General features: G+C 39.0%; 1 protein-coding gene across 3 annotated transcripts in view; it reads right to left on the bottom strand.

Annotated features, from left to right (window-relative positions):
• Positions 1-2645: 2645 nt before the first annotated feature.
• Positions 2646-27274, bottom strand: part of LOC137631140 (USP6 N-terminal-like protein) — a 268611-nt gene continuing 243982 nt past the window's right edge. For all 3 annotated transcript variants that reach the window (XM_068362816.1, XM_068362815.1, XM_068362814.1), the window contains one exon: positions 2646-7407. In XM_068362816.1, the coding sequence (XP_068218917.1) occupies positions 6500-7407 (908 nt within the window). In that variant the 3' untranslated portion in view covers positions 2646-6499. The remainder of the gene's footprint in view (positions 7408-27274) is intronic.

Consider the following 27274-nt stretch of genomic DNA (forward strand, 5'->3'; position numbering starts at 1 on the left):
GGATATGAATGTGTTGAGGTGGTTTGGCCATGTTGAGAGAATGGAAAATGGTTGTCTGCTAAAGAAGGTGATGAATGCAAGAGTTGATGGGAGAAGTACAAGAGGAAGGCCAAGGTTTGGGTGGATGGATGGTGTGAAGAAAGCTCTGGGTGATAGGAGGATAGATGTGAGAGAGGCAAGAGAGCGTGTTAGAAATAGGAATGAATGGCGAGCGATTGTGACGCAGTTCCGGTAGGCCCTGCTGCTTCCTCCGGTGCCTTAGATGACCGCGGAGGTAGCAGCAGTAGGGGACTCAGCAGTATGAAGCTTCATATGTGGTGGAAATGTGGGAGGTTGGGCTGTGGCACCCTAGCAGTACCAGCTGAACTCGGCTGAGTCCCTGGTTAGGCTGGAGGAACGTAGAGAGTAGAGGTCCCCTTTTTTGTTTTGTTCTTGTTGATGTCGGCTAACCCCCAAAATTGGGGGAAGTGCCTTTGGTATATGTATGTATGTATGTAAGGAGGTGTATGTTGCGTTTATGGATCTGGAGAAAGCGTATGATAAGAGTTGATAGGGAAGCAATGTGGAATGTGATGAGGTTATATGGAGTTGGTGTTAGGTTGTTGCAAGCAGTAAAAAGTTTCTACAAAGGTAATAAAGCATGTTTTAGGATAGGAAATGAAGTGAGCGATTGGTTTCCGGTGAGAGTGGGGCTGAGACAGGGATGTGTGATGTCGCCATGGTTGTTTAACTTATACGTTGATGGAGTGGTGAGAGAGGTGAATGCTCGAGTTCTGGGACGAGGATTGAAACTGGTAGACGAGAATGACCATGAATGGGAGGTAAATCAGTTGTTGTTTGCGGATGATACTGTACTGGTTGCGGATGCAGAAGAGAAGCTTGGCCGATAAGTGACAGAATTTGGAAGTGTGTGTGAAAGAAGGAAGTTGAGAGTTAATGTGGGTAAGAGTAAGGTTATGAGATGCACGAGAAGGGAAGGTGGTGCGAGGTTGAATGTCATGTTGAATGGAGAGTTACTTGAGGAGGTGGATCAGTTTAAGTACTTGGGGTATTTTGCTGCAGTAAATGGTAGAGTGGAAGCAGATGTACGTCAGAGAGTGAATGAAGGATGCAAAGTGTGATTATGGCTGGTGTATCTCGAGTAGATAGGGTTAGGAACGAAGTGGTGAGGGTGAGAACGGGTGTAAGAAATGAGTGAGCAGCTAGAGTGGATATGAATGTGTTGAGGTGGTTTGGCTATGTTGAGAGAATGGAAAATGGCTGTCTGCTAAAGAGGTTGATGAATGCAAGAGTTGATGGGAGAAGTACAAGAGGAAGGCCAAGGTTTGGGTGGATGGATGGAGTGAAGGAAGTTCTGGGTGATAGGAGGATAGATGTGAGAGAGGCAAGAGAGCGTGCTAGAAATAGGAATGAATGGCGAGCGATTGTGATGCAGTTCTGGTAGGCCCTGGTGCTTCCTCCGGTGCCTTGGTTGACTGCGGAGGTAGCAGTAGTAGGGGATTGGCATTATGAATCTTCATCTGTGGTGGATAACAAGGTAGGGTTGGCTGTGGCACCCTAGCAGTACCAACCGAACTCGGTTGAGTCCCTTGTCAGGCTGGGAGGAACGTAGAGAGGAGAGGTCCCCTTTTTTTGTATCATTTGTTTGATGTCAGCTGCCACCTAAAATTGGGGGAAATGCCTTGGTATATGAATGTATATGTTTATTGAGGGAAAAAAATGGGGAAATTTTAGAAATTTTGGGGTAAAAAAGTAGATTCAATCGAGCTTCTGGAGAAGAAGCAATATGATCATCAGGGGAAGTTAATAGAAATAATAGCCTATATCAAAATGACGTCTTCACCAAAAGGTCAACTTCAATACTGTAAAAAAAAAAAAAAAAGATTGAAATAACCTTTCAAAGAAAGGTCTGACTAAATATAGTCGAGTCAACTGCCGAGGTGCAAGGCTTTGATGTATTAAATGTCATCATCAAAGCACTGCCCATCACTATCATCTTAGTCCCCACCCAGATAACTGGCCAAGGATCTGTTGGTGGTAAAGCCTGGTCTGTATATTCTATATTAAGCTCTCTCTCTAATGGCTGAATATAATTCCCTTACAAGGAGTATGGTATACTTTATTGCAGTATTTTCATTGTCATACCTTTTTGTATTGTAGAGAGTCTAATTAATGTGCTGTAAGGACTATTGCAGACTATCAAAAAAATTGTATACAAAATTGTGTTAATTATAAAAATCAAAAGTTTTATACCTTTTTTGAAATTGAATTAGTTTGAATAATTGTAACTGTATTTGTTTAGGGGGAGGAGAGGCATTCCATATACATATCCACTTCCAGTCCTAGTCACTGAATAAACTAGATTTAACTTACATGCCATAGTGTATATGTAAAAGATCTATAAACCCATTTATTCAAATTTAGAACAATTACTTAAGGCTGAGTAAAGATTTATATCAATAGATGCACTTTGAAATCCTATTAATTAAAAAAGAAAAAAATATTATAACTTATTTTCCATTCTTTCTTACTTCACAATTTATAACATATTCATTATCTGAAATAGTGCAAAAGCAAGCTTCTTATGGTCCCTGTCTTATAAAAGTCTCATTCAAATAAACACCAAAAGAACAGAAAACAAATGGTCTAATCATGTTTTATTAATTTCTCCTCCAATGAACTGCAAAGTAAATGACAATTCATCTACTGATAACTTACCATAAATACAATTGCAATTCATTCACAAAATCTTAAAGCAACAAATATAGATTTGTATGAATAAATGACAAGCAGAAAATTAATGAAATGGCGACACAATAAAATGAATAAATTGTTTTTGGCCTAATCTATACAAGATGAATATTTTAAAATCCTTGTGTTTACACCTATAAACATAATTAATGCTATTTGATATCATGGCTCAGGTGCAATTTCTTTTAAAAATTAGGGGAGTATTTTTACAATATCACTTTTGACATCACAATTTACAGTGCACTGTGATCCATTTATCATTCAAGTAAGACCCAACTTTCTCTCTAAAAAAAACTGAATATGCAATTTTCCCTAAAATCAAATATAAAGGTTCACATACATATTGAAAAGCAGCAAAACCTATAAATCCATATTTGGATTACAAATAAATTGGACAATCAATCATAAATTGTATCACTTATATTATTACATTCTTGCATATTTTGATGTGTTTTTTCATCTCGTGTCAATGAATTTACACTATTGTGACAGTATTATTTGGCAAAATCTTTTGTCCTTGCATAAAGTGTACAATACACTTTGAACTTTCAAAAAGCTATTTGCCTACATTGCTTCTCAAAACCAAAATACCAGCTCCAGCATTCATGAAAATACTATGAATCTAAATAAATTTCTTTACATCACTGACAAAGAATAATTTGAACAACCTGGAATGTAAACAAATCTTAAATTACGTAATCACACTTAATTTGCCTGCTTTGTGTCATAAAATTAAAATCACAAGCCTACAAAAGAAAACATGCAGGCACCATATTGTTTTTACATAGAGTTTCATTGTAAATGGCTGCCTTGTTGCTGCCTAGATTTTCCTGACTTATGTGTATTTAGTATTGTGAATGATTATCTATCTGCATTTAAGTAGGGAATAAAATGATTAAAGAAAAAAAGAAAAAAATTATAAAAAATAACAATTTTTTACCAAAGAGGGGATAAAATTTCACAATTGTCCTTGACTTCAATCCTTTGTGAAATACTGACTTACCTAAAACAATAATTAACAACAGATACAATGAAGGAATCTCAAACCGAGTGACTTAAGTAGTATGAGTGTGAAACAAAACTGAAAGAGCTTACTTTATTACAATTTACAAAAGCAAAAAACAAAAATTTGAAGTCTGAAAAATTCATATACTTGTAGGAGTAATAAAAAGTAAAATGAAACCCAGCAACCCAAACCTAGTGATACAAAAATAAATATGTAAGTAAACCAAGAATTAAATTTCAGATAAACAAAGTAAAACATTCATTATGATGATATCAACTATTATAACTGAATATGTTGCTAAGAATCAACAGTTTAAGAATAATAAAAAAGAGCTATCTTTCACTACTTATGCACACCAAAAAATTAAAATTGATGATCACATAAATTGGTCTAAAATTATACAGCCTCAATAGCTGGCAAAGCCAACTGTTACAACCTTACCTGATGAAACTACAATCTTAATGACATAGAAACACTACTTTCTCTCATCATGAGTTACATAGAAACTATAACAGGAAATAAAAATGAGGAATTTATACAACAGTAATCCAATTAATCTAATGTGCAATCAACCTTGAGATATTATAACTTAAACTCATACGAGTTGGTTAAGTGGTCATTTTCACCATTTCAAAAAGATATTGTACTATTGAAAATGTTAGTGAAGAAATATTTTCATCCAATGTTTATAATACATTTCAATGTACTGCGCATACAAAATAATAAAGTAACTTTAAGGAAGTAAAAATAGTCAATACAACCGAATGTGCTGCAGACCCACTGGGTTACATTATTTCTTTTAACTTATCAATCATGACACTGATAGGCTGACATTTTTATATAAAAGAGAGAGAGAGAGAGAGAGAGAGAGAGAGAGAGAGAGAGAGAGAGAGAGAGAGAGAGAGAGAGAGAGAGAGAGAGAGAGAGAGAGAGAGAGAATATTTTATGTTAAGATCAATCAAAAACTGTCACAGCCACACATGAAAATTGATATCTTGAGGCATTGCAAAAATATGAGAAACTATACAGGTTACTAGCTTATCATAAGAAAAGTAAAGGCATAGTGACTTACAACCACTTGAGCAAATGCTCACAAATGCACTTATACTTCTGATACGAAATAAAAAACAACATATAAACGTATAAAAACTATCTACAATTAGAAATAATACTGTTTGATTAATGAAAAAGAAAGAAAAAGAAGTCAAATCTTCCTAATTGGTTGCTGGGGCAGAGTTCCAAGACAGCAAGTGAGAATTTAACATACAGTACTTGAAGAAACTATCTCATTGCTTCTATGTAAAATAAAAAAGCAATGAATACTTCTAATCAAAGCATGCTGTGCTTGGGAAATTAATGGAAACCATTATCGGACAGAGTATATCTAATATCAAGATAGTATGACCCAGATCTAAAACACTTTAACTCTACACCTCCATCTCTCAAATGATTTTGAACTAATGTGTGATCCATAGTGAACCCTATTCCCAAATTTATAAAATCTTGTCTGAATATAGAACTATATATGTAATGTATGTGTTATGTAATCATAAATATATATTTGTGTGTGCTAGTGTATGCATATTCATATGTATATAATGTGTATAAATGTATACACAAAAACAATCTTTATTTTCTGTCCTCTACATATTTACATAAATATTTGTATATTTACATACACACTCACAGTGTGAAAGCAGATTATACATACATATATACATACACACACACACACGCAAGGAATTCTTATGCACACAACTTCCACTAAGACCTGTCTCACACTGAAAGAGTAAACTCTATGTCTATCAAATAAATACTTACAGATTTACACAAAATGGAATGAGCATTTTTGGCCTTCTACACCTGAACCATATTTTCATATGGGTAGGATTTGTTCCCTTCAATTTGAAAATATTGCACATTGGCAGTCATAATTGAGAAACATCCAGTTAACATAAGAAGAATCAATGTACGTAATTAGTAAAACTTGTTAATTCCTAATTCACTTGAATGAGTAAAATAAATATGCACAGCATAAATGCATGTCAAAATGTTTCATTAGTAAACCTTAACACACTATAATACAATACATCTGGAATGTTAATGCTCTTTTTTTAACTCCCATTGTAGAAGTTTTGCAAAATAATTATCAACTCTAAAATATTAATAATGACAATTGTTGGCCTTACTTGGAATGGTATATCCACATCAAAATTGACAGTCACAGTAAATTACTATCACTGCTGATATTAACAGGGGTAATGAAGATTACGATCAGCTGCTAACCTCATATTCTAAGGGTTACTGGCCAATCATCAAAAAAGAAAGGGAAAAAAAGGAAGACTAGAACATGAGTAATACAAAAATATGCTAGAATTGGCTTTCTAATCAATAGGAGTGCTAGATGCTCTAGAAACACCAATTCTAATAAGTACACTTACTAATTAAGAGCAATAAGCTCTTTCATAAATCAACAATATTCACATACAATCTGATTCAATTCACAAGGTCCAAGACCATCAGTATTAATCAATTCGTAGTTTTGAGACCATATTAAGTAGTATGTACTTCAATTTAATCACATGCAACAGTTTTATTTAATTACTATTCCATTTGTTCATTTTTGTGAAATACTGTGAGTAGTATACTTCAATTTCATTTTACTCTTAAGCAAATGTCAGTAACTAAGCTCTGAGGAGGAGTAAAAGCCCATCACAAAGTGACTTGTACTTGTTATAATCATTATAAGAGACCCTCCTCATACTCAGGACTGTCTAGAGTGATAGGGCGGGTTCGTGCTGTCTCCAGCCTGGGCAGTGAAGGAGATACTGGAATTGGGGCAGTTCCCACCTGTGGAGAAAATTCTTGTGTAAAGTTCATGTTATGCTCACTGATAGGCTGCACTTGTGAACATGATGATGATAATTCCAAAGGGGATGAAAAATTCTGTGAATTAATAACGTCTCTTGGTGAATTACTAAATCCAGAAGATCTTGGAGATGATAAGGAGTCATCTCCATCCACATGAATCATGATTCTATTGGGATCCTCTGGACTACCTGGTATATATTTGAATTCTCCTCCCCCAACTGGAGACTTGGCAACTTGACTTTTGGGAGTCAATGATTCTGTATTCCCTGAGTATGGCACAAAAATGCGCACAGTGTCAGGCGTCTCTGTAGCCTTTGGAGTTGCGGGCTCAGACTGCAGTGCTTCTCCACCCTGCAAAGTTGTCTGACTTACAGATAAACAAGAAGGCCTGGGAGTGGAAGGGCTATTATTAGGGCTTCCCAATACACCATTATGCACAATCTCACTTTCACTATGCACAGAACGCGTGTCTGAATGTATTTCACCATTAGTTTGCTGTGACTGTGAAGGTGACTGACTATTTGAGTGTCTGAATTTGTCTGTTGGTGATCTAGGTGATCTTACAGATTGCACAGACCGTGTATCAGGAGACATCAAGGATCGGCCGGACTGTATAGAAGCTGCATCAATGTCCCCACGTCTGGCCAATGTTACAGAAGACAAAGTGGAGAGATCTGCAGCAGATGTTAATGATGTGTTGGCAAGGGAAGCACGGGAACCTCCAACTCCTCCCAAGCTGCTTACTTCGTCAATGCTGCACTCCAATGAATATCGTGACCCTGAAGTTGCACCCAATTTATTAAAATACAAGAAATTTTGGAAAATCAATTAAAATTAAAGACTCTTAATAATAAAACATAATAGCCAATTAGGGATAGTCTAGAACACTTCTGTAAGAAATCAAATAAACTTAAAAGTTTTAGAAAAACTGTTAGTATTTTTTCCTTTTTACTATGCATACCCAAATGTATTATTTCCTTTAAAACCGCACGAGTTTAATGCTATCCAACTTTAGATTCCACTGAGCTGGTGTTTAATCTTGGTGAAACCAACAATTCAATGATCCTCTAGGACATGGGTTACACTGAATAACACCAATGAATAAAAACCATCTACATGTACTGCAAACTGAAGTATCTAAACGTCAGAGCACCAACTTATTACACAAAAATAACTTACAACACAATAATAAACTATATTACAACACAATTCAAAACTTCTCATCCTGGAGAGATATATATCAAGACAGTACAAATGTACTCTTAAACACAACTGCATAGCGATTAGAATAAATGGCCAAATTAGAATACAAACCTGTGAAGAATATGGAAAAATTTCAAGATAAGTTAATAGCCGACAATTTATTCAGTGCTCTTCCATCAAAGAAATTCTATATCTGCTATTATATTTAGTGCACAATTGTAAAAAGTATTACAGTACATTATCATCATCATCATTAAGGGGACCGTCCACTATTCCATGCATTTTTTTTCTAACTATTCAAAATACACAATTTCTATATATGTTTATACATATATAATACCTTCATCATATAAAAATTTCAAGTCATTTGATCAAAAAATTTTTGATTTATTAGCAAAAATCATGATTTAATAAAAAAAAAATTAGGTACATTTTTTTCAACTAATATGACACCAATTGTATTAAAAATCATACCATCAAAACTTCTTTATAAATCGAATCATTCAGTGTGACAGATTTTTTATTACCCATTTTCTTTTCTTAAGGAATTTTTTTTTATTTTCTTCATCTAGACGTAAAATAATCATGAAAAGAGAAAAGGAAAAAGAAAAATTCTGTTACACAAAAGTGGGACTTTCATTACTCTTTTCAATGGTATCTTTCTATCTAAAATTGAACAATAAATAATTGAAAAAAATGTTCCTAAGTGTGAATAAGTATGTCTTTGAGTTATGAGCTTCCAAAAATTTGCTATAAACTTTTTTTTTTTTTTTTCTTAAAAAAATCAAGATATCATTATTAAGATGACATTACTTTGTACTTCTATTGTTTATTCCTACATGAAGGCTCCCTAAACAAGGTATTTAAACCCTAAGTTACTAATACACTTGGCATAAGAGTGTCATGAGTTGCCAGCGGCCTCTCATTATTGTCAGTTTTAGTTAGAATGTTCCAGCTTTGTACTCTCTTTCATGTTTCCCTCTCTTTTGGTTCTTTTTTGTTGCTCTCTGCTTAGTTTTGATATTTTCTATGACCTTAGGTAACATTAGCCATGCTATAAAGCTCACGAGGATGTTGTAAAAACACAATGTAATGTACATACGAACTGCAAGTAAACAAACACATGCATTGTAACTTCTATACGTCTTTGGAAACTCTGGCTGTTCTCGTAGATTGTTGTTTGCGTTCACCTACCCTTCACCAATGCCTTCCATCTCTGCCAGACGTACGAGATTTCGAAAAATAAGTGAAAAAAATCGCTATATATGCAAAAATAAACACACTAAGACGATTCTGTCAAACACAGTTATGCAGATGACGCAGTAAGGATGACGACATCATTTAAAGACCGCTATATCTTAATTATTTCTAAAAATAATTGGCTGAAACTTCTGGAAAGCATGTACGATATGTTTCTCCATACATAAAAACAATGAAACAATTTTGATTTCTAAAGTTGTTATGTCAAACACCATAGCGGACAGTCCCCTTAATCATTATCATGAACAAAATTTAAAAGTAATTTGTAATTTTCCAAGCTATACTAACCTGAGTCCTATAAAATAAGGATATATTTTCACCAAGAGCTGGAATCGTCATTGAATTCGTTAACAAGTTAATTAACAAAGGTAGTGAGCACAGGCAAGGAAACCCCGCACTCATCTGTTGTTAGTTCTTCACTTTTGACCTTCGTCTCAGGATTGAGAGGAGTAATTGAGGGGGAACACTTAATTCTAAAGGACTTTTTGCCCTTTAAAAAATGGGGAGAATCACTGATTGGTGAGTTGGAAGTCCCCATAGAACGTAAATGGTTGGAGTTTCTTTTTCTTCCATGGAATTTTTAATCGCCCTAGTCTGATACAGGAACAGAGGAGGTTATTCCAGCAACCTACTATCTGTCGATTATAAAGATGCATAGGCTGGTAGGGATTGGTCTGTCCAAGAAGATTGGTCTGTCTAAGAAGATTGGTACATTGTCAAAGGAGGGATCCCTTCCCATGAAGGGAATAACAGGAATCTGGAATAATATTCTTGATGATTAATGGGTTGGTATGTATTCCACCAACCTCCCCCTCAGTTAGGGAGGACGGGGGATATACTTCTATTGATTCTGGAGAATGGAGCTCAGAAGTGTAGCTTACCAACTCCAAGACAGATCCAGCGAGTAATGCTTCAAACCCTAGAGAGGGGGGCAGAGAGAATCAAGGAGAAGAGTCAGCCATACTTGAAGCTCCTCATAAACAGATAAGCCCAGACACCTCCTATGAAGTCTAAAAAGGCCTGGGAAGCCTTCTTTAACCCAATCCCACAAGCATTGCTGAACCCCAGGGTTGGGTTGCAGCTCTCTCAGGAGGGCAAAGGCCCTTGAAAGAAACTGCATGCTGGATCACGGAGTCCTGCGAAGCAGTCTTCCACTTCTAAACCGCCGCTAGCACATGACTCTTCAGGAGAGATGTGCCTGAGTGCACTGATGGTTCTGAAATAACAGAACTACTTGTGAGCCAACTTTTGAGAATCATGAGAGAAAGTCATCCCTTTCCTTCAAAACCCAACACACTCACCTATTGCTGACTGGTGTGTCAATTAAGTCACCGACTTCCCAACTGACAGCACGAGAGACTGAGGTTAATTACCCCACTGATTTGGCAAAGTACATTATTGCACCTGACCACTGGTCAAACCAGGATACCATTTGGAGGGAGGTCAAGGCAGATAATCCATGGCCTCTGACTCAAGGGACAGAGAAGGATGTGCCTTCTACCTTGATTCTCTCCAAGGAGGTTCCTTCCCTTCAGTGCTCATACCAGCAGGTCAACCTGTAAAGATGCTGACACAGCAAGCATGAGAATAAAACCTTCTCTGCCTTGAGAGTGGATAAGAGTAAGATCATCTTTGACTGGCTGAACGTGAGAGTTCTCAGAACCACAGATCTATTTGTCAACTTAATTCATGTTCAAACTAGCCAGACCTAATCAGGACAGCTACAGGGGTTAGGTCAGCTACAGGGAGAGCCTGGACCCTTAAGGTGCACAGAAGTGCTGATCAGTGACAGAGGTTCTCCATGAAGATGGAGCCAAGGTTGCCTTCCCCAATCCCTTTCACTCACTAATAAGCTCAAGGACAGATGAATCCTAACTACCCTCAAACGTTGCTGGGGGAGAAGGTACAATAGGTCGCTCTATAGATTCCTTTCCACTGTGACAGTAAGATCACTCTATCAAGGACAAAAACAGCAATGCAATGAGGGGCTGAAGAAGTCGTGGGATGACAGAGATGACAAACAACAGCAGGGGAAGAATTTCTGGCACTAATCACAACAAAGACAGAAGGAGTAGCTTGTCCTCTTCTCTACGCTGAATGGGGCTGGGGGACATCCATGGTGGAGAAGGTATCTCCACCAACAACTTGTGGTCTTCCATAGCATAGAAGTGCATAATTATTATTATTACTAGCTAAAAGTTGCAACCCAAGGGCTCCAACAAGGAAAAATAGCTCAGTGAGGAAAGGATATAAAGAAATAAACTAGAGAAGCAATGAACATTAAAATATCTTAAGAGCAGTAACAGCATTAAAATTGATCTTTCACATAGAAACTATAGAGGGGTTTACGTCAGCCCGTTCAACATAAAACCATTCGCTGCAAGTTTGAACTTTTGAAGTTTCACTGAATAATCTGCCTGATTAGATCAGTCCACAACAGTCTAAAAAATTGCCATCCTCTCAAGCTGCTCTACTGAGGTATCGCGAATTGAGGGAGGAGTAGGAGTCCACCATCCAGGTAGGAAGAATGAAGGAGATTACAAAAGCTACTCCATCAGCTGGGGAACAGAAAGTGTATGTGGTCATATACTCCCTGGAGCCCTGGTGATGGGCTGTGACCTGGCATCACAGCAGAGGCCATATGGAGACAAAACAAAGGGCCAGGAACCTCTTGGGTGTCATCTGCCCCTCACAAATGGAGGTGGTTTCGAAAGGAGCCCTTTCATTATGACTATGGCTGGCATGGCTGGCATTCCTGGACTCCTTCAGTCTCTTCCTCTACTTAGAAGTAATGTCTGAAACCTAGTCAGAAGTCAAAGAGGTGGAGGAAGAAGAAAAATGTGCACTTTTCTTCCTCTTTCCAACCCTTACCTCAGGCTAAGCAAGCATAGAAATCAAGGTCAGAATAATCATTGATGACAATTCTCCTGAGAAAAGGGGCCACGCGGGTGGCTCCTACAGGAATCACAACACTGGGTAACACTCGGGGAGGAGGCAGGTATGTACACTTACAGGGTCCTGTAACAGACACAAGCAGAGGTTATGGGCCATGGGAACCATAGGTAAAGGGCACAGGGAAATGGAGTAGTAAATAAAGGATGACTGGGTCATGAGTGTTAGAATGGGTAACACCTCCCACTGGGTCAAAACTTTAGGTCCTAGAGCCAACAACGCAAAACTTTGGCTGATGAAACGGGTAACACCTGGCACCAAGCCAACACTTTTGGCCCTGGAGATGACAATGCCCAACCTTAAAGTTCTGGAGCTTTCCTCGCTAGCACTGGTGTTACAGGAAGAGCCTTTATAGTCATTTGGGCTTAGGAGGGGGCACTACTGCAGACATCACTGGGGTTACTGACACATTACACACAACTTCACCATGGGAGACACTAGTACTGGGGACACCAGGGAGGAGGCACCTTTGCTACAAGCTCCCTCAACAAGGTTAAATTCATTAGTAATTGGCACAAAACAGGAGAGCCTTAAACTTTCAAAGGGCGGTGAATACTGAAAAGCTTACTGATGTCTCAACAAGGTTAAATTCATTAGTAATTGGCACAAAACAGGAGAGCCTTAAACTTCCAAAGGGTGGTGAATACTGAAAAGCCTGCTGATGTAGCTCCGAGGTTTCCTTGTTCCCGATGCATACTACCCAGGGACCAAACCAAATGCACTCGGTGATAAAAGATGAGGTGAAAGACCTCCTTGGTGTCTTCTCGGGCATTGCCAAGACAGACCACAGAGAAGTCTTGGCTCTCTTCTCCCCCTCTCAGCATATGCCTGCCACTGCATAGGGCCTGACCTACACTGGGCATACAGGCTTCATTGAGAAAATCTGTTCCCCTTCAAGAAATCCAGAGTTAAGAGTGTGATTCTACAGCTGGTTTAGTAAAAAAAAAAAAACTGGCTGCAACATCCACCATTCCCCCAAACTGTACAAATTTCTCGTTTCACCTCTATAATCATAATCTTTCTGGAAGTCGAACAGAAAAATGAAAAAGTCTGGTAAGGGCGCAACAGTATATCTGTACTCACAGCTAAAAACAAAAGATCTCCCGTCAAGTTGCGGGGCACACCACCTGTTGTCAATTGTTAACAAATTCAACTGCCATTCCAGCTATTGCCGAAAAAGTATACCTACTTTTAAGGAAAAAAGGTTTGCATACTCGTAGGAAGAAATTATTATTTTTAGGAAGGAAGTAATTTTAGAAATGTTCAATTTGGAATAATTGCTGCTTTTATTTTGTAGTGAGCTTTATATTAGTGAAAAAAATCAATTTCTACCTAGAATTGATTGTTGCTTCTGAGATTTAGAAATGCTTTCATTCTAATACCTCAGCTGTCCTCTCCTTCCTCTTCACCCTTTTCCCTATTATATTTTTACTTTTGCTTCACTTTACATCACTTATATGTATCTCCACCTCACTTTTTTTCCTTTCTCTTATTATACAAATTAGAAAAGACCCCTCAAAAGCTTTCACATTTTTTCTTTCAATGACAATCAACATCAATGTCTTGAAAGAAGAAATGGTTCAACAATCTTTTTCATACACTTTTCCCTTGGCTTTCATATGCCCAATATTTCTCCAAACTTCTTACATACTAATACTATGCCCCCTTGGCTTTTGTATGCCTAATCTTTCTCCAAACCTTTTACACACTAAAACCATGCCCAATCTTTCTCCAACCCTTTTACATACTAATACAATGACCCTTTGGCTTTCATATGCCCAATCTTTCTCAAAAACCTTTTACATACTAATACATATGCCCCCTGGGCTTTTGTATGCCCAATCTTTCACATACCAACACATTTCTCCCTTGGCCTTTGTATGCACAATCTCTCTCAACCTTAGGCAAACATCATGATATCTTCTTTGCCTCACCTATACTGTGACTCAACTCCCCTTTTTATGAATCATAAATATTTACCCATACATCTAAATAAATCAGCATCATCACTTCTTCCACCATCCATAAAAAAAAATCATAGCTCCATTTTGCTTTATTGTTCATCTTCATAACTTATTCTTGCGCTCATGTTTGCTCTCTCAACTATCACCTTTAAACTCTTCCAATAGTTTTAAGTTTTCTTCACTATTTCCAAACAGTACAGCATTGCATCACCTGAAAACATCAGCTAATACAGTGGAACCTCTACATCCGAACGTATCTACATCCGAATTTTCCAACATCCGAAGTAAAATTCGAGCAAATTTTTCACTCTACACCCAAATTTCATTTCGACACAAGAAGTAAGTGATTTTCGTCGTACGGTTGTATCCGAATTTTTCGACACGCGAAGTACAATTCGAACACGTTCCGACTCTACACCCGAATGTTTTTTTCGACACCCGAAGTAAACAATACTCGTACGCGTAGTCGGTGCTCATAGCGCCTGAAGTGTTTTTTATTTCCGCCGATAGAAGGCAGCACATCGACCTCAGAGGGACGCTCAATTAGCGGGTCTTGGGTCAGTCCTCTGTTCTCGTCGGCCTCTTGCGGTTGTGCTCTGTGCGTTCTGCTATTAACTCTGTTCTAATCGTGATTTTTTACGTGCATCCTTTAAGAGTAATTTACGTAAAGTATGGGTCCTAAAAGTCTTAGTTTTGCCAGTGGTAGTGATAGTGGTGAGAAAAGGAAGAAGGCAATGCTTTCTTTAGAAATTAGCAGGAAATTATTGAACTTGCTAAACAGTATGGCCGTAATATGTCGACGATCTCGACAATCCTTAAACAGAAGGAAGCTGTTAAAGCAGTGAAACCTTCTAAGGGGATCACCATAATTTCCAAACGCCGTACCCCTATCATAGAAGAGATGGAACGACTTCTACTAGTGTGGATTTGAAGGAGGAGAGCTCTGGGGGTGATGCTGGGGAGAGTTCTGGGGGTGATGCTGGGGAGAGTTCAACCGAGCCTTCCTCAGATGATTTCAAGGCATCTCGTGGCTGGTTCGAGAAATTTAAGAAACGGCCTGGGATTCATTCAGTTGTTCGCCACGGAGAGGCTGCTAGTGTGGACACAAAGGCTGCAGCTGACTTTGTCAAGAACTTCGAAAAGATCGTGCAGGAAGAAGGCTACGTAGAGCAGCAGGTGTTTAATTGTGATGAAACCAGGCTGTTTTGGAAGATGCCGAGTCGAACCTACATCACTGCCGAAGAGAAGAAATTGCCTGGGCATAAGCCAATGAAGGATCGGTTGACTCTTGCCCTATGTGCCAACCCTAGCGGGGACTTTAAAGTCAAGCCCTTACTGGTTTACCATTCAGAGAACCCTAGGGCCTTTAAAGCACACAACGTCAATAAGGATCAGCTTCATGTTTTCTGGCGATCCAACTCGAAGGCCTGGGTCACTAGGCAATTCTTTGTGCAATGGGTTAACCAAGTTTTCGGCCCTTCTGTGAAGGAGTATCTTCATGAACAGAAATTGCCTTTAAAGTGCCTGCTATGCCTTGACAATGCACCCGCTCACCCCCCCGGACTTAAAGATTATATCTTCGATGAATTCAAGTTCATAAAGGTGCTGTATCTTCCACCGAATACCACCTCTATCCTCCAGCCCATGGACCAGCAAGTCATCTCTAATTTTAAGAAGCTGTACACCAAGCACTTATTTAAGCAGTGCTTTAATATCATGCAAAGCACCAACTTAACTTTGCGTGAATTTTGGAGGGGCCACTCCAACATCGTGCACTGCTTGAAGATCATAGATCAGGCTTGGGTGGGATTAACTCGACGGACCCTCAATTCTGCCTGGAAGAAGCTGTGGCCTGATGCAGTTTCTCCCCGAGATTTCGAGGGTTTTGACCCCGAACCTGATCCTGTGGTCGGTGCAGCAGAAGCCGTAGAGGAAATTGTCTCCCTTGGCAAGTCCATGGGTCTGGAGGTCAACGCAGATGATGTTACGGAACATCACGACGAACTTACCACGGATGAGCTCAAGGAACTCCATGCTATGTCGGAGCACATGAGTGATGACGAGGAAGGGAGCGAGGAGGTAGAACATGTGTTAGGTTCGGCGCATATAAAAGAGATGTTAGGAAATATCAAGACGTGGTCGACTTCATCGACAAATACCATCCAAAGAAATTGCAGGTTTGTCGTGTAGTTTCTCAATTCGATGATGTTTGCCTAACTCACTTTCAAAACATTCTGAAAAGCCGTACCAAGCAATTTTTTCTTTAAAAAAACTGCGAAGCGAACTCGTGATGAAGAGGATGTAAGTGATTCGAAGTGGAAGAAAGTGAAACAAAGAAAACAAAAAAGAGTGAAGCAAAAGAAATTCAGTCAATTTTAAATGTAGAGAGTGAAAGTGATTAAAATTACGTAATCATCAAAAAGAAAAAAAAAAATGTAAAAAAAAATATAAAATATAAAATAAAAAAAAAATAAGCTAAGTTATGTTAAAGTTCACTTAGTGTAAGTTAGAATAAGTTACGGTAGTGTACGTTTATCGTAGTTAACCTCTCTACCTCCTCGCCGCCCGTCCGTCTCCTCTCTGCGTAGCAAGACTAACAACACCTACGCTGGAGTTTCTAAGGTAAAGTGACGCTAAAAACCCGTTTCTTATTTATAATTTTTTGTTAATTCTTCTTATTTACATGTCTATTCTTCTTATTTACATGTCTATTATCTAATTTAGTGTTCATTATTCTCATGGGAAAATTATGTGTAGTTGTTTATTAAGAAGTTATCATAGGTTTTTGGGCTCAACCACGGATTAATCCTATTTCAATGTATTCTTATGGGAAAATTCGTTTCGACATCCGAACATTTTCTACATCCGAAGTTGGTTCTGGAACGGATTAAATTCGTATGTAGAGGTACCACTGTACTACTATATTTGTGAGCAGTAATCTCATTATCCAACTTTATACATATATTTACTATATTTTCTCTTTTTTAAGTCTTGCCCCATTAGCTATACAGAAATTAAACTGCCATGAAAACATCATACAACCTAGTCCCAGTAACATTATTTTGCAAACAAATACATGCTTCACTTCCATCACAACCTTTCATTACTCTCAACAACTTATGTTCTATAACTAAATGTAGCATAAATACACAACATTAGCGACATACCCTCTCTAACACAATTCTAATTTAAGGGGATTGTTCGCCATTAAAGCCAAAATCGTTTGATATTTAAATATCATTGGATTTCCATAATTTTAACATATATTATTTGTAATATTACTCTGATGATTCTGTAGAAATTTTATTGGAATTGGACAAAAACAATTGTTAAGTAAAAAAAAATCAATTTTTCTTGACAAATACAGCATTGAATTAAATATCAATTGTCATGTATAATGGCACTTGGAATGTAGAAAGATTACTTAAGAGAAATTTTCTTTATCTTTTAATTTTTTTCATTGATATTTATAATTTTTTCTTTTTTAAACTTTGAAAATTATAAAAAAATTCAAATAACCTTGAAAATTACACTCCTTTGACCAAATTATTGTTATTTCATTTTTCCTACCAATAATGTCTTTGGATTTAAAATATCTTTCTAAATTATGGAGAAGATTTGTTTTGAATGTCAATAACTATAAAACCGAGATATCGACCGTCAATGTTTTACAACAAAAATACAAAGAAAAATATCACAATACATGTACAATCATTAAATACTATTTCCATCATCAATGATAATTATAAAATACTCTCAGTTATCATACACTATTTTCCATACAAAGTAATATTATGCTCACATAATTCTCAAGTCTTGTCACCTTCTACTCTCAAATTTCATAGAAATTGGATGCCTTTCTATTTTCAAATCTACTAATGAGCCTGTTAACTTGCTTAATATCATTCAGTGGCCTCTCTCATATATTTCTATTTAAGAAATCTCCAAAAAACATTATCTCGAGACTTCTTTTTCTGCATCAAACACATCTCCATTTCCATATATTTATTTCCATCTTTTAGGATTCATTTACCAACCCTTCTATAAGAAGTAGTTTGGCCAGGGCAGCAGCCACCCGTTGAGATACTATCGCTGGAGTTATGGTGTTTTATGACTGGCCAAAGTACTACATTAGATCATTCTTCCTGGTTATGGTTAATTTTCCCTTTGCTTACACATGCACCGAAAATTCTGGCCTATTCTTTACATATTCTCCTCTGTCCTCATACACCTGACAACACAGATTACCAAACAATTTTTCTTTTATCAAGGAGTTAAAAACTTCACTATAATTGTTCAGTGGCCACTTTTCTCTTGGTAAGGGTAGAAGAAACTCTTAGCTATTGTAAGCAGCTCTTCTAGGAGAAGGACACTACAAAATCAAACCATTGTTCTCTAGTCTTGGGTAGTGCCAAACCTCTGTACCATGGTCTTCCACTGTTTTGGGTTAGAGTTATCTTGCTTGAGGGTACACTCGGGCACAGTATTTTATCTTATTTCTCTTCCTCTTATTTTGTTAAAGTTTTATAGTTTATATAAGAAATATTTATTTCAATGTTACTGTTATTGAAATATTTTACTTTTTTCCTTGTTTCCTTTCCTCACTGGGCTATTTTCCCTGTTGGAGATCCTGGCCTTATAGTATCCTGCTTTTATAACTAGGGTTGTAGCTTAGCAAGTAATAATAATAATAATAATAATAATAATAATAATAATAATAATAATAATATCACCATTGTAGGATTGTAGATTCCTTTCTTAACTTCTTCATTCTCCTTTTATATTTAAGTTTCTTTTTTTAACCCATTCATTTCCTTGACCAACCTATTCATCCTCCTGTACTGTATACTGTACTGTACACCTATTGTGATATCCAATAGTACATGAATAAATATTCTAATCCCTCTTTCACACCCAAACCAGCCTTGCATTGCTGACATGCCCCATTTTATCATCCTAACAGCAACATTTCCATATCTTCCTCATAATTTTGACTTCCACCAATCTCAAAAGGGCAGTGCAGATTATAAAAGGGCAAACATTGTTCACTTAAGAAGGAAGCGCCAGAACAATATCAGTGAAAATACTGCGAATAGGTAAAAGATGCTTGGAAAAATTTATACCAGGAGATAATTGCCATACCCTTCATACAGTGTGACATCACAAATGACATGGACTGAGCACAAAACGACACATTAAGAATGATGATGGCATGGATGATATGGCGAGTGAAAATGATGACGACATTATGTACATACATACATATACCAAGGCACTTCCCCCAATTTTGGGGGGTAGCCGGCATCAAACAAATGAAACAAAAAAGGGGATGTCTCATCTCTATGTTCCTCCCAGCCTGACAAGGGACTCAACCGAGTTCAGCTGGTACTGCTAGGGTGGAACAGCCCACCCTCCCACATTATTCACCACAGATGAAGCTTCATAATGCTGAATCCCCTACTGAATCCATTATGTATACCAATAAATTACAAGTCCTAGTAACAAGGGGAATGCTTTACTAATGGTGATAGGAACAAAAAAATTCTTGGGAGCAAATGTGCTTTGTGTAATTCCATTACAATAAAAATGTACGATGAACAATTTAGCATTGAGGTTCAAAATATTATACTTGAAACATATCTATGAATATCAGTACTGAACATCAAAAAGAAAATATTTGCCTAAGACCTTTGGTTCATATGGGACAAACTAAATATCATCAAGATGTACTGTATCACCAAACAGAGACAGCTGTACAAATATATTGTTGACGTAGTACACAGTGTCAACATACTGCAAATCCCAATCCCTAACTTGAGGACCATCCTTCTCCAAACAAATCCCATAGTTTTCTATATAATGCAATATTCTTCAGTGTAATTTTCATTTCATAATATACAAGTTTTTATAATTACTCTTTACCACTGTATGGCTGTTAGGCATGGCAGTAAATAACGGACTTTGAGCAAAGCGAAAAATCTATTTTTGGGTGAGAGTGCCATGTTGTCCTGATGGAAGGTTCCTTTAGGTAGCTTTCCCAGGGATATTTGCTACAGTGATACTCCCAGAGAAATAAACCGAAGGTCTCCAGCATTCTAACTCCTGGCACGAGTATCCAGTTAAGGATATCGCTAAGGATCAGGGACATATTTTTTAAGATACGACACATAGCAATCTTCACCCCGAAAACATTTAACTCTTTGATGTAAGGGGAAAGAGTGGCGAAAGAGAGGAGGTGCCATTGTAGGTAACCGGTGGACCTCCCATCCATACAACTACCGGCCGCCATTCCTTTACTTGCCTTTAAGCAGGAATAGCTGCAGAGTAGTTTCGGGTGGGCCCATCAGGACGACATGGGACTCTCCCCCAAAAATAGATTTTTCGCTTTACTCAAAATCCGTTTTTTGGGCTCGGCCATGTCGTCCTGATGAAAGTATACTAGAGAAATAACTTGAAAGTACTATATCTGTGGATTTGTGTGTGTGCCTTCTACCTTGAATGAATTCCTTATCTGGTCTCATAGACCTGTACAGTATATGTAATTCCAGTTAACTGTCATTTCCACTAAACCTGGAACTGGTTTAGTGCTTCCTGTCCCCTGCAGGGAAAGTGTTGACATCGACGATAAGGATTCAACACTTAAATTTCTGTAGGAACGGAAGGTAAAACTTTAAAGATTACCTTTCACATACCTTGGAAATCTGTATCCTGATTTCAAGTTGGGCCCTTCTGGGGTTTAATTAAAACTCTAGCATGTTTTACTTGTCTGCAACTGAGATAGCAGCAATAAAACGCAAATACATTTAGTATTTTTACCTTGCAACTAGATTATCAAATGTAGTTACGATAAGGTACAAATCTGATCCAGCATTGAAAACACATCAGGATCCGTATTTTCTCTTATAGAAAAAAATATGTAATTTCATTAGCGGAATAATGCCATTCAATGGAGATGTGAAACCAAATCTGACTGACTTGTACAGACTTTGGGAATGCCTAAACACTGTGACGCAAACGTTCACTCGGCACTGGTGTTATTGGTCAGATATGCAGCTATATGGAACAGTGTGTTAATCATCGTTGTGATTTGCACTCGGGGGTAAGTGTACCCACGCACTCGATGCATTGGAAAGTCCCAAAGCAGTTCACTGTTCATCGCAGCGCTAGACGATGGGTTTTATAACACTACCCGCCGCCGCCACAAAATGTTTCATTTCATGTGCTTGCTTCGCATAGTGTTTGTAAAAGACTCTGGATGATCTCCACCCCGTGTGAGCGGAGTCTTCCAAAGTCCATGTGTTGAAAGAAATTCAACGAAGAAGCAACTTCCCTTGGATCGTGACCTGCGGGTGTACTGTCAGGATCCGCTCTGCGAATAAAGTTGGTAAGCTTTGCTCTTAGTTGTCTTGGGGATAGGTTTGAACCTGAAGTTTCGCCTCTGAAGAGCTGTCCTCCCTTGAAGTCTGAAGTTCTTTGAAGATAGACCTTTAGACACTCTACTGGGCATAGAGAGACATCTTCCTTCAGTGGGAAGATTCTCCAAGGACCTTACCTCTTGGTGGGTAGCTCATTCTAGGCAAGAAAGGCAAGATCAGGGGAAAAGGTTCAGTTCTCCTGTGTCTAGGAACTGAATATGACCTTCGTCTCTGGATAAGGCCACTATTTCACTAACTCTAGCCCCTGAGGCTATTGCAAACAGAAAGATGACTTTCTGTGTTAGATCCTTTAGAGTGCAATCATCATTGTTTAGGTTCGAAGCATAGTGCAAGACTGTCCAAAGACCACATGATGGGCTTTGAAAGGGTTGCCGGCTTGAGTCTAACACATGCTTTTGGGATCTTATTGAAGATTTCACTAGTGAGGTTCACCTCAAAGCGTACAGAAGTGGTCTAGTCAGGGCCGACTTACACGCGGTAATCGTGGTGGAAGCCAGGCCTTGTTCGTGTAGGTGTATGAAGAAAGCGAGACAAATCTATCAATATTTCTGTTAGTTTCCTTGTTTTAACAAAGGACACCTATTTCTTGCAAGATGATTCATATTGTCTCCTAGTCGATCTTGACTTATACTATTCAATGAAGTTACCTTTATCCTTCAAAATTCCAAACTTTTTGTTTGCTGCTAGGGCGAGAAAATCATGAAATGTAGGTTGTTGGTTCTCGAGGATGAAGCGCACACAGTCGACTTCTGGACCAGTTGGGATAAAACTGGGTTCGGCAGAGGAAAAAGCTTCAGTTTCAATTCTAGAACTAGAGGGAACCAATTGCTTTTGGGACATTTGGGGGCCAGTACTGCTGCTGTCCCTCTGAAGGATCTTAGCTTGTCGAGGACTCTTAGCAGAGATTGGTTGGTGGAAGCAGGTAAATATGATTCCACCTGTTCCAGTCGAGGGACATGGCATCTATCGCTTCTGCTTAAGAGTCTGTATAAGGGGCTACGTAACGAGGTAGTTTCTTCTTGTCACTCGCTGCGAAGAGGTCGGTCTGCAGTTCCGGGACTTTTTCCGAGGTGAAGGAGAATGGGTCTGCGTCTAGGGACCATTCTGTCTCTATGGGCTTTCGCCTGTATACAGCATCTGCCGTCACATTGCAGAACCCTTGTAGGTGAACTGCTGATAGGTGCCACACCTTCTTCCTTGTCAGGTGGAAGGTGGCTAATATTACATGTCCTATGTGAGATGATCTTGAGCCTTGTCGATTTAGACATTTTGCTATCTCTTCGTTGTTCAGGGCCACTCTGATGTGGATTGTTCTGTGGGGGGATAGTTTCTTCAATGTCAGGCAAACTGACGGAGCTTCCGAAAGGTTGATATGAAAGGTTTTCAACTGGTCCGACCGCTTCCTTTGCACTTTTCTCTCGTGAGAATGGCCACCTTGTCAATTTAGACATTTTGCTATCCCTTCGTTGCATCGAGTCTATCTGATGTGGATTGTTCTGCGAGGGGATAGTCTCTTCAACGTCAGGAAAACTGCCAGCGCTTCCAAAACATTGATATGAAAGGTTGTGGTGGTTGTAAGAGAATTGTTCGTGCTAGGCTCTTGGCTGTTGACCATGGCCTTAACTGCGTGCGCAATAGGGTCGGGGTCAACCTTGGTTGATCTCTTCGAGCATTTGATGCGTATCTTCTCCAGACTCTTGACGCATCTTTTAGACGTGCTTTCAGCACAGGGTCTGTCACTGCCGCAAACTGGAGAAAGTCCAATACTCTTTCCTGTTGGTGTTCTGAAATCCTCGTGACGGATTAGTCTCTTGACAGATCCCTCTCTTTCTCTCTTCTCTTCTTGGATGGACTGGAGAGGTGATGTGACCTCAAGTCCCATTGGATTCCAAGCCATTGGAACTTCTGAACTGGAGGAAGGCGAGACTTCTTGCGATTGATGTTGAAGCCCAGGTGTTCCAGAAACTGACTCACCTTGTTGGCTGCCTGCAGACAAGTAGTCTTGGATGCTCCCCATACCAGTCAATCGTCTAGATATGCTAGTAATTGAACTACTTTGGAGTTTAGCTGCTGGTCGATTGTGTCTGCCGGCTTTGTGAAGATCCTTGGGGCTGTATTCAATCCAAAAGGGCATTACTCTGAAGAATCACTTTTGTAGCATGAATCCTAGGTAGGAGGAGAAAGGGGGGCTCAATAGAAGATGCCAGTAAGCATCTGTTGGGTCTATTGATGCTGTGTTTGCTCCCTTTGGTAGAAGGGTCCTTATGTGTTGCCAAGTAAGCATCTGGAACTTCTTGCTCTCGATGAACTTGTTGAGTAGAGACAAGTCTAGAATGACTCTAGTTTGTCGGAGTCTTTCTTGGGAACACAAAACAGCCTTCCCTGGGAATTTGATGAACTTCGCTTTCCTTATTACCTTCTTGTTCAATTCTGAGGTATACTCTTCTAACTAGGGGGTGGAGTGTTGGAAGAATTCTGGAAAACGGGGTGGAGTTCTGTTCCATCTCCACCCGAGTCCACTCGCGATTAGGCTGTGGGCCCAGGGATCGAAGGTCCAGCGATCCCGAAAGTGGTATAATCTGCCTCCTACCTGGAACCCCTCAGTGCTTGGGGGGTCCTGAGGACTTAAGTGTCCGTGAACGCGTCCTCCTCTGCCCTCCGAGGGGTTTCCGAAGGAACCTCCTCTTTGGCGTTTTCCTTTATAAGGACGAAAGGCGGTCAACTGCCTTTCAAAGCCAGGATTAAATGCTGGCGACTGGGCTACTAGCTGTTGAGGGACCATCTGGAAGGTGGTTTGAGGCTGTGCTACCAGTTGAGGCACCGTGGCCATGGTCACAGCCGGAAGTTGTGCAGGTTTATGTGGTTTCCTTACCTTTTAGTTCTTAGGTTGGGGACCTCCGTCTGAGGATTCCTCTTTGATGTCATGCCCGACTTTTGGAGAAGGTTCCTATTCTCCGCGGCTGCTTTGGCTATAACTTTTCGGACCGCTTCCTGTTGGAAAAGGTCCTTGCCCCAGATGTACGATGAAATCAGCTTCCTGGGTTCGTGTTTCACTGTTGCCGAGGCAAACATGTGCTCCCTACAGCTCCTTCTTGACTTGATGAGAGCATACAAGTCCTTCACAAGGGTACCCATGTGAGACTCAGCCAGGAAAACATACATTTCTGGGGCATTATGTAGGCCTGCGCACATTTCCAGGCAGTTCTGATGAGAAAGAGAGGCCGCTAGTCTTTTTCGGCTCCTGTTCTCTCCTCAGAAGATGGTCTGGCAACTTCGGGAGGTTCTCATTAAACTGCTGGCCTGCTATCTCTGGATCCAACTTCGAGACAGAGAATTGAATTGAATAGAATATAGGATTTAGGCATTAAGCCAAGCACTGGGGCATCAAAGGCCATTCAGCGCTATATAATGAAAATCATTCAATCATATCTGTACACTCACACCATTTAGTATCATTTTAACCTTTAATACAAATCTTAACACTTTCATACAATAAAATCTAGATGTGAAATAAATAGGGATTAAAAGGGTAAAATAAATAAATAAATTAATAAAATCAATTATAGCTCATAATATAACCCAATACTTTGTACAAATTTTCTCAAGTTCAGGGTATTACAGTTTTCCCCCAGTATATCTCTTAAAGGTTTGTCCTGGAGTAAATGTGTCCTCCTCTGAAGATTAAAAACAGGACAATCGACTAAAATGTGTTTAACATCCATTGTCACTTGACAGGTATTACAAAGAGGGGCCTGTCTCCCTTCCCCACTCTTCATTAAATAATTGTGCGTTGCATGTGTATGGCCAATACGCAGCCTAGTTAAAATAATGGTATCCCTTCTACTTGTAGAATTACAAGATGACCATTTATCCACCAATGGGTGGATTTGTTTCAATTTTGTATTGGTGGTCAGTTCAGACCATCGGGCTTGCCACTTATTTTTACAGTAAAGATGAATCTCACTTTTAAGATCTTTGTAAGGAATACTCAAGGGGGATGGATTACTTAGCCCTGAAGCTTCCTTTGCTGCCTTATCTACTTGTTCATTCCCATCCACCCCAACATGGGCAGGGACCCAACAGAAGTGAACACTGATACTCTTCCTAGACTGCAGAAGTACTAACCAGTCCTGCACCTCTTGTACTAGATGATGGCCTGGCATAATTTGTTTTAATGAGAGTAAAACACTATTGCAATCCGTAAAAATTGTATAAAAACTATTTTGGTTGCCATTTTTAAAAATATGTTGGACTGCGAGAATTATTGCGTACAGCTCAGCAGTAAAAATTGAACAAGAGGATGGGAGTTTCCTTCTAATAACAATATCCCCCACCACAGCTGCACTTCCAACTCCTGCAGCCGATTTGGAGCCATCTGTAAAAACATGTTTCCCATGATGTTGAGCAGCATGATTTAAAAACTCACTTTTCATTACCCTACTAGGTAAGGTATTTTTCCCTCCTGCCGTAAAACATACTTTAACAGGTGGATTACACCAAGGAGGAGACTTGGGATATCCTACCTCTGCTATCTGTGCTGTTAACAAGCCTACTTCTCTAGCATCGTTTTTCAGCTGTACTTCCAAAGGCTTAGGCACTCTAGATCTATTAGGAGCCCGATCTAAAGGCGCCCTAACATATTTACAGTTAGGATTGTTTCTCACAGCAAGGGACCTAGCTAAAAACCTCAAACTCAACTCCTCTCTGCGAATGGAAAGGGGAGGTATGCCAGAATCAACATATAGACTGTCAATGGGAGATGTTCTGTAAGCACCTGTGCAGATGCGAAGCCCAGCATTGTGAACAATATCAAGTTTTCCAAGTAAAGTCTTTGTAGCTGACCCATATATTTGGCATGCATAGTCTAACTTGCTCAGACACAAAGATGTATAAATTCTAAGCAAAGTTGTTCTATCAGCACCCCAATCAAAATGCGATATCACTCTCAGAATGTTCAGTGACTTCTTAACCCTGATAGATAGGTCATTTATATGGGGACCAAATGTCATTTTCTTGTCGAAAATGACTCCAAGAAACTTGACACTATCCTCATATGGTAAAATACAATCATTTAAGAAAAGGGTGGGGATCTCTTCCCTTTTACGAGTACGAGTAAAGCGAATGGCTTTGGTCTTCTGAGGAGAAAACATGAATCCACGAGAATTTGCCCATGCGGAAGCAGCATTTATTGCAATTTGAAGATTTTGGCATGCTTGAAGTGCAGATGATCCACTACAATAAATTGCAAAGTCATCGACAAATAGTGATCCTTGTATGCCAGGAGGTATGTGACTAATGAGACTATTAATAGCTACAGCAAACAAGGTCACACTCAATACGCTGCCTTGGGGGACACCTTCTTCTTGCATGTAGGATGAAGATAGTTCTGACCCTACTCTCACTTTAATTGAGCGGTTTGATAAAAATTCTTCAATAAAAGAGAACATATGTCCTCCTATACCCCACGAGGCCAATTGCTTTAAAATACCACCCCTCCAGGTGGTGTCATATGCCTTTTCGAGGTCAAAAAAGACACCCACCACCTGGTTTTGGTTAGAAAAAGCATTTGAAATTTCCCTTGATAACATCAGCAAAGGGTCTAGAGTACTTCGGTTCTTCCTAAAACCAAACTGTCTGTTAGATAAAAGATTTTTTGATTCTAGATACCACACAAGTCTGTTGTTGATCATTCTCTCAAATAGTTTGCATATGCAACTGGTCAAGGATATGGGCCTATAACTAGATGGCAGTTCTGGGTCTTTACCAGACTTGTGGCCTGGAATTACAATTGAAGTATGCCAGGAATCAGGAGATGTATGGGAAGCCCATAG

The sequence above is a fragment of the Palaemon carinicauda genome, chromosome 39 (assembly GCF_036898095.1).
Source record: "Palaemon carinicauda isolate YSFRI2023 chromosome 39, ASM3689809v2, whole genome shotgun sequence".
Lineage (NCBI taxonomy): Eukaryota > Metazoa > Arthropoda > Malacostraca > Decapoda > Palaemonidae > Palaemon > Palaemon carinicauda.